This window comes from Nanorana parkeri, unplaced genomic scaffold (assembly GCF_000935625.1).
Source record: "Nanorana parkeri isolate BGI_ZX_2015 unplaced genomic scaffold, ASM93562v1 scaffold310, whole genome shotgun sequence".
Classification (NCBI taxonomy): domain Eukaryota; kingdom Metazoa; phylum Chordata; class Amphibia; order Anura; family Dicroglossidae; genus Nanorana; species Nanorana parkeri.
In genome coordinates, this window is record NW_017306578.1 from 304,543 (window position 1) to 312,874 (window position 8,332).

The 8,332-nt window shown below is 41.1% G+C and overlaps 1 protein-coding gene across 3 annotated transcripts in view; it reads left to right on the forward strand.

Annotated features, from left to right (window-relative positions):
- LEPROTL1 (leptin receptor overlapping transcript-like 1) overlaps nt 1–2,439 on the forward strand; it is a 12,048-nt gene extending 9,609 nt beyond the window's left edge. For all 3 annotated transcript variants that reach the window (XM_018557903.1, XM_018557901.1, XM_018557902.1), the window contains exon 4: nt 1,907–2,439. In XM_018557903.1, coding sequence (XP_018413405.1) covers nt 1,907–2,023 — 117 coding nt within the window. In that variant the 3' untranslated portion in view covers nt 2,024–2,439. The remainder of the gene's footprint in view (nt 1–1,906) is intronic.
- Nucleotides 2,440–8,332: the final 5,893 nt, after the last annotated feature.

Sequence of the window (8,332 nt, forward strand, 5' to 3'; positions counted from 1 at the left end):
TCCCTGCTTCTTCCTGTGGCACCTAGCCTGGAGTGAGATAAAACATGGGGTGAGGGGTAACGTAGTGGAACATGAGGGGACAGGTTAGGATAGGATACATATTGTTGTGTTGTTTTTTTTTCGGTTTACTGTGGATTCTCTTTAAGGATACATCAGAGGTCTGTTAGACCCCTGCTGCCTCCTCTATGTCCATCACTTACCGTATTTTTCGCTCCATAAGACGCACTTTTTTTCCCCCAAAAGGAGGGGGAAAAAGTGCCTGCGTCTTATGGAGCGAATCCCGACGCCCGAGACATGCAGTTTCGGGCGCCGGGCGAGTAGTAGGAGCCACTGCTCGTTTAACACGAGTGATCTAACGAGATCACTCTTATTAAAGCCGAGCAGCGGCGGCGATCGAGTTCAGCAGCAGGAGCCACTGCTCGTTCAATACGAGTGATCTAATGAGATCACTCGTATTAAAACCGAGCAGCGGCGACGATCGAGATAACCATAGAGCAGACGAAGAACGGACTTTCTTCGCCTGCTCTGTGTGATCACTGAGACCGTGGCGCTGTAATCACAGCGCCACCTGTCTCAGCGGTCACTAACTGCAGCTTCTGTCACAGCTTCTGTCATAGAAGCTGTGACAGAAGCTACAGTCTCGAGTGCTCCATAAGGCGCGCCGGACCTCCCTGCATCTTATGGACCGCAAAATACGGTACACATCAGGGATGGCGAGTCCCTGAAACTGTAGGTGAGCCAGACCAATGAAGTTAATAACCTAATGTGCTCATCACTTATCGGTTTTCTGTGTACAGAGGAGATCGGTGAATGGTTGGTAATGAAGTACAGAACTTTGCTCTTTTTCTTCCCAGTCTGGGCTTGCAGGAGTGAAAGATTAGTCCAGTATGAGTGAAAGCAGTACTTGTGTGTGTGTGTGGTTGTTTGTGTGTGTGGTAGAGAGATCGTGAAGTGGTACTAGTCTTTGTAAGTGCACAGGCAGCATATTGGAGGGAACCACTTCTAATCTGCATGTCACAGTAGCTGTGTGTAGAATACAGAGGCAATGAGTGGCCGCCCTACAGCCTCAAGTAGATAAATCTGCAGATTTCCAGAACAGAATTAGGAGCTGCAGGGTGGTGCCAGTACTGCCGCTCTCCTATGAAGGACAGAAGTTACATCTGAAAGGTAGCATATGTGTGTTGGTTGGGATGTACAGCTAAATGCATGATCAGCTTACCTGCAGTGGCAGAGGGCTGGTGTGTTTTGGTGGCATGGCGGTGAAGCGATGTCTAACTATACCAGAAACACAGCCACACGTGGAAAGTCAAAATACTGTGGCTTTGTTTTGGGCACATTTGGCTTTTATTAATAAGCATGAAGTGTGTGTATTCTACAGTTTACTGATTTAGCTGGAAGGCTCTGTCAATTAAACACTCCTGCACATGACTAAAAAAAAGTGCCCACATGTACCTGCAGCAGCCTCCAAAACAAGGATACTACCTACAGGGGCCAATAGCAATGTGGAAGAGGTGGGCATGCATTGGCAGTATAAGGAAGTACTGCAACTTTGCCCGTCAATATGACCTGGCATACAGTCCTAACTGCTGCCTTTTGGAGACTGCTGATGGTTTGTACAACCATTTCTAGGTGCCTACACATAAGAAAATATATATAACTTGCAGGTATAAACTGACAGGTTCCCTTTAACACCACATTTAAGGATCATTGTCAAGGTGCACACAAAGCAGAGGCTTTGAAAGTGCCATGTATGTGTTCAGATTTTTTATTCTAATGTAGTACCCTTATTTCCCCAAGTAATCTTCCAGGACAGCATCGGAGAGTCTCCTCCCACATGCTGTCCTGGAAGATTCCTGGAAAGCAAGTTACTAGGTACCTAACTCTGTTTTTTGTTTTTCCTTCACAGATTTACTGGGGAGCGTGTGCACTGGTCCTCACAGGAAATGCAGTCATCTTTTCCACCATTTTAGGCTTTTTCTTAGTGTTTGGAAACAACGATGACTTTAGCTGGCAGCAGTGGTGAGACATAGTACCAGAATGACTCCCATGACCACCCATTCAGCCAGTAGAAGGACAGTGTGCAGTAACTGCAGCTCCACCCTGGCACTAGCATGCGGAGTCCTGACACATTGTTTAATCATGCTTTTTGCCATGGACATGCAGTATGGCTTACCAGAAAAGCGCTTTATTGAAGACAAATCTTTCTTCCATGATGCTTACTTATTTGTCCGACTCCCTCTTCAGACCTTTTTTTATTTCTCGTGTAGCTAGTCTGTTTCATACTAGGGTACATAGCTGTAGTTTTTAATGCTGTTTTTTCCTTTTTGATGCTAGAAACCTTTGACCATTCCATGCATGAAGTCAAGACCTCACTTTACAAAATGAGTCTCAATGAAAATCTGCCATGTATAATGCACTTTTTTTTCAAGTGTTAATACTTCGAGGTTTTTTTTGTTGCTTTACTGTCGCTTTTTTTTGCTTTGTTCTGTTTTTTTATATACCGTATTTGCCGGCGTATAAGGCGACTGGGTGTATAAGACGATGCCCTAATTTTCCAGTTAAAACATAGGTTTTGGGCTATACTCGTCGTATAAGAAGAGTATAGCCCAAAATAATGTTTAAATACACACACTAATCTGTCAGCCCGCTGGATGTGCGGTAATACTGTATGTACGGTAGCTTTGGCTACATACAGTATACTGCGCTGAGCCAATCACGGCAAACAACGTATTCTATTAATGAATACAAAGCCTGCTCGGATTGGCAGAGGTTGTGTACATCGCTTGCCGTGATTTGTTTAGCGCGGTATACTGTTTGTAGCCGAAGTTCCCCTACATACAGTATTACCGCACATCCAGCGGGCTGACAGATTAGGGACATTTGTTTTGGGACAGCTTGGCCCCCAAAAAACTAAAGGTTCACGTTGTATACCCCACGTATAAGATGACCCCCAATTTTCGGGGGATGTTTTTAAGCATAAAAAGTCGTCTTATACGCCGGCAAATACGGTAGATTTTGGCAACCATTTGTATGTCTGAAATGTCTAGTGTAACTGTGTTGTTTTTTTATTTATTATTTTGTTAATTAATGAAGATTTGTAAAATCGTTGTTCTCCTGTAGTTTTATGACCATGAAGAATTTGTTGAGGCCTCACACAGACAGGGAGAGGGCAGATAGCAGTAATGCAGTACCTGTCGCTTCTTGACATGTAATATACATTAATAAAATCAAACAAGTACTGCTTTTTTGGTAAAATAATCAATCATATTGTATCAAAAACTGACAAAATGTAAGTAAACCTGATGTTGGGGAAATAATATACATTATTGGCTTTAAAGAAGAACTTGGGAAATAGGATTTTTTTTTCTTAACCCTTGCAGTGGTGCTTCCCTTGCACTGCAAGGGTTAAGTGCTCATTTTAGTCTAAGTGCGAAAATGGAAAAAAAAGTTATACCAACCCAATTGTCGGAGATGTCTGGCTCTTAGACTGGTCCCTCCAGCCTCAATGGTACAGTATGTCCCTTGGCGTCATCAAATGCGATACATGGTGTATTGGACTTGATGACTCCCGAACCTTAGAGAAGAGGCTGCAGGGATCAGTCTAACAGGCCGCCGGCTCCAAAAATCGGGTGAGTATAGGTTTTTTGTTTTTTTTTTTGCATTTTTGCACTTAGACCAAAATGAGTACTTAAACCTTGTAGTGCTGGGGTAGTCCCACTGCAAGGGTTAAGAAAATGTTTGTCTTGAGTTCCTCTTTAAGGGTGTTTGAAGTGACTGACTCGAGAAGAGTCTCTCATTCTGTCCTAACAACCAATCTGCTTCTTTTGCTGTTGCTAGGGCAGGTTAAAACATATAAGGGAGATAATGATTGGTTGCTAGAAGGGAACGATAAGTTTGTCAGTCGGCACATTCAACATGAGTTCTTTCCTTGTGTTTAAAGCAACTCTGTCACTCTCCAAAAAATGAATAAGTAGCACCTTACAAAACAAAAAAAGTTTATACTCTCCTATTCTGGTCCCGTCTGTGGAATCTTCACTTTCTTCAACAACTACAGCTGCTCAAGAATCTTCAGCATCCAACATGTATTTTGGGTGTGTTAGATCCCTGGTCCCCCACTGCGCTCTGTGATTCAGTCTGCCAGTCCAGTGATTACTCTGTCCTGTAGTGATGTCTGAGCCAGCAGACTGAACTATAGCACATGGCAAGAGGCACAAGCATTCTTCAGATGAGGAAGATTCTACAGAAGACAGTAACTCTTAAGAGGATTCCACGAACGGGCGGCAGGATAGGGAAGGAAAGTGAAGATTCCATGAGCAGCTGATGGGATAGGGGCGGAGAGTGAAGATGGCCAAATTACAGTGGTCTACAGTTTTTGTTATTTATTCCTTTGGCTAGTCCTGCACTGGAAAAACAACTTGTAATCTGGTTGCTATTAGCAACTTAAGCTTAATTTTTACAATCGTGCCCATCATTAACTACTGAATACCCTGACAAGTTTATAACTGACAGGTTGTTACTTTTACAATGACAATTGGGGAAATATATCAAAACTGGAGCAGATTTGCACTGCAGCCAATCAGCTTCTCTGTCTCTTTTTCAAATTTTACCTGAGCAAACTGTAGAGATGCTGATTGGTTGGCAACTGGTCCAGATTCTGTCTGCTCCAGTTTTGATCCACCCCCCCCAATGTATTTAGAACATTGCTTTGTCTTCCATGGTGACAAAAGGTAGACATGTCTAAATAGCTAATTATGTATATTTGTGAAATTTCAGCTTTGTGTACTCAACAGGTCAAAATGAAAGGTTTAAACATTTATTTTGGCCCTTTTTGGAAAACAATTCTGGTGCAAGATTGTGGAGCTCTTTCATTTACAAAGGTGCATCTACATATGTTTAACAGGCAATGCTTACCTCATATTAGTAATGCTGTCATTGCATACAATATATAGTGTTTTATTTAATTGTATACTGTCATCATCATTATTATTACATAGGATTTATATAGTGCCAACAGTTTGCACAGCGCTTTGCTATATAAGGAAGACATTACAGGTACAATACAATTCAAGACGATAAAGTATATTGTTCAGCTCTGGTGTCTTATTCATACACAAGCATTATGGTAGCATAACATACATGCAGTCATCTCTTCCTCTTTATGGTGGAATGCAAATCGGAAAAGATGGGTAAACAGTAGAAACATTTGCCTCCATAAATTGGAATGATGGGGTGATGTGATGATAGACTGTTTAGATCTTCCACACGCAGGGCAAGTAATCAATACTTGTGTGCACCGACACAAAGCAGCACCATGGGGATTATTTTTCCATACCCAGACAGTAGGAAGACACTGTAAGGGGAATTTATAAAAACTTGAGCAGTTGCCCCTGGCAACCAATTGGCTTCTCTCCTTTAATTTTCAAATCTTTACTGGACAAACTGAAGAGAGAAGCTGGTTGCTATGCACAGCTGCTCCAGATTTTGTCTGCTCCCGTTATGATAAATTCCCCTCACAGTCTACTCTAACTGCACACTCTGCCTTCCGCTGGAATTTGAAAAAGTTATTGGTTGCACAAGGGGTAATGATTGTAATAGTGTCAGTGTCGTTGGATCTGTGGAAGGCTAATCCAGGCAGGGGGTACATAGTGCTAGCTCCACGGAAGGTAGAAGCAGGGTTCTGCTGTGGTTTTGCATCGTGATGAAACCCATTACAAAACATCTACCTTTTAACATAATGCAATAAAATGATCCTTCTCTCCACTGGACATCTATCTATCTCGCACACACACTGTATAATGATTGATAGGATTATTAAACATTCTTTTTTTTGTGTTTAAATGTCTCCCAAACTCAGAATTGATGCTGTTTTTTGTTTTCTTCATTTATTTTTTATTTCTCCCTCGCCAACAACTTGAATATTATCACTTTTGTATTGTATATTATTATGACAGCTCTGCACTGAAATGTTCTTAATCCGCACCTGCAGCCCAGTAATATGGCCCCAATAAGAAAATTGGGCAGCCCTGTTATGGAGGGTTAAAGCTAGACTGCAAACAAACTTCTTTTTTTTTTATTTGTTATGAGAACAATTTTTTTTTTTTTATAAATTAATTTTTATGATTACCTGCTGTCAGTCAACATTAAAGGGATCCCTCTTAGCTTCTGTCCAAACCAGACCTAGGTTCAAACTTTTTGCTATTCCTGTAATAAGTTTAAATGCTTTTTTTTCCTGGACTTCCACTAAGATCCGTAGTAACAGCCCTCATATATTGTGGCAATGTTTCCCTTAACACTGCCGTCAGAAGTGTGGGGAAACTCTTGAGTGTAGAGACAAGAGGGTACATTACGTTAAAGGAAAACTTTAATGTACTGAGAGTACCTACCTATTATTGTAATATTAACCTAAAATGTCATTTTGCTTTGCTCATTGTGCTTTCTGTGTCGTAGATTATATACATATACAGATTGTCCCTACTTAAGTATATCTAAAGCCCACATTTTTCTTTCATTTTTGGACACCGTAGTGAAAGGTTAAAACTGGTGGCGGGACTTTTTTGGGAGATTTCCCTGCACTTCCTTTCGTCAAGCCTGAGCAGGTAGTGAGATTATATCTTTTATATCTTTGGTAAGTGTGCAGTGAAGGAGAAGAACAGTAAAGAAGCATTACTAATCTAGAAGGATAAGCCTGCCCATGTAATTAGATACGAATGATGTAAAATGTCAGACGTTCTGGCACTAAAGCGTGTTGTTTTATGGGTTTTTCAATATCTCTGGCAATGCTGAAACCTTAGTCATTGCAGATCATACATTTTTATTTTCTCTGATGCCTGCAACAAAGATGGCAGTATACATTTTGATATTTAGACAACATCATAAAGGTTTATTCAACTTTGCATGAACAGCAAAAGAGAAGCAACAGCATCACTGACACGATTCCCATTTTGCTGTTGCTTCTTTGCTGTTGAAGTATTTATGGCAATGCTGTGTCTGTTTAGTGAGCTGCAGTAAACGATCTACTTGCTTGGTCATCCCTAGTGGTGTTGCAGCTTCTCGTGTTTGACTAAATGTCCAGATTTCGAGTGGAGCCCTGGTTGCAGCATAAAGTGTAATGAATACTTTTTTTTTTACCTACTGAGCCTCCATTTTTAAGTGCAACAATGTAATCGTCCATTTCTCGGAGAGATGGTTTAAGTAGTTAGTGCAGACTTCATTTCTTGTACCTTTTTTAAAGATGTGCAAATGTTTTGTTTTTCTGGCAAAAACATGTATACAATGTCCGATAACTGTCTTAAGTATGTTTTTTGTAGTGAGGTTTTTAGTGGAATACATTTTCACCGCATACTTGTATCCATACTCTACAAGACATTCTCAGGGCTATGCTAAATGACTTGGCTTTTGTGAAATGTAGCTGCAGTTGATATATTTGTCTAACACAAAGCAATAGAGCCAAGGATTAGAAGCACACAAGTGGTTTACAGGTTGAGGTGACAAAGGAGCACATTTTAAAGTCGTTTTCATTTATCCAGTTCATAATATAGCTAGTAGTAATAAGTCACATTTAACGCAAACTACTTTGTAATGTTGGTGAACATTTCTCCACTCGTCAAAGTGGCTGCCCCAGTTGAAATGAGTCCTGGGAACTTGCCCTGTTTGTATACCCAGATGGGCAACATATACCCACAGGATGTCCTAAATTGTGTCAAGGCTGATGTTGATTGTCCAAGAACGTGACTGGAGGGGTGAAAGCCGTCATGTTTCCCTTTAAAATATTCCTCTTACATGGTGCCATGGTTGTTCCAGTCTGACCATAGAGGCAGTCTTGCATGCCTGTTGTAAACCAATTGTCCTCTTTATCCAAAGTGTGCTGTCTTCAAAAGAACGCCTCTTCTCCTGGTGTAGAAAGACTGTAGAGTTTGATCTTTAATTCTGGATCATGTGTCTCCAGATTGATTGTTTTGTTTCCTCAGTGTAAATGTCTGTGTTTCTCACTACACTGGGCTACATATACTAGGTTAATTCCCTTGTGTTTTAAGTGTTGGGTCTTTTGGATTTATAAGCTTCTTTACTAGTGCTTTGGGACTTGAAAAACACAGATGTTTACTACAAAATCCTTAAACACTGCAGTCGCCTAGAGAATTACTATATTACGGTTTTTGATGCTGACCTTGTAATTGTTTCAATGACAGCCCAGTCTGGGTAGCCACAGATTTCTAAAGCATTCCTGAGGTTGCTCTGGTATGCTCTGTTGTGACCATCTCAACATGGTGTGGCAGCCTTTTATTAACTTCTAGTTCGACTTCGTTGTCCAAGTCACACAAACCAATCCCCGCCC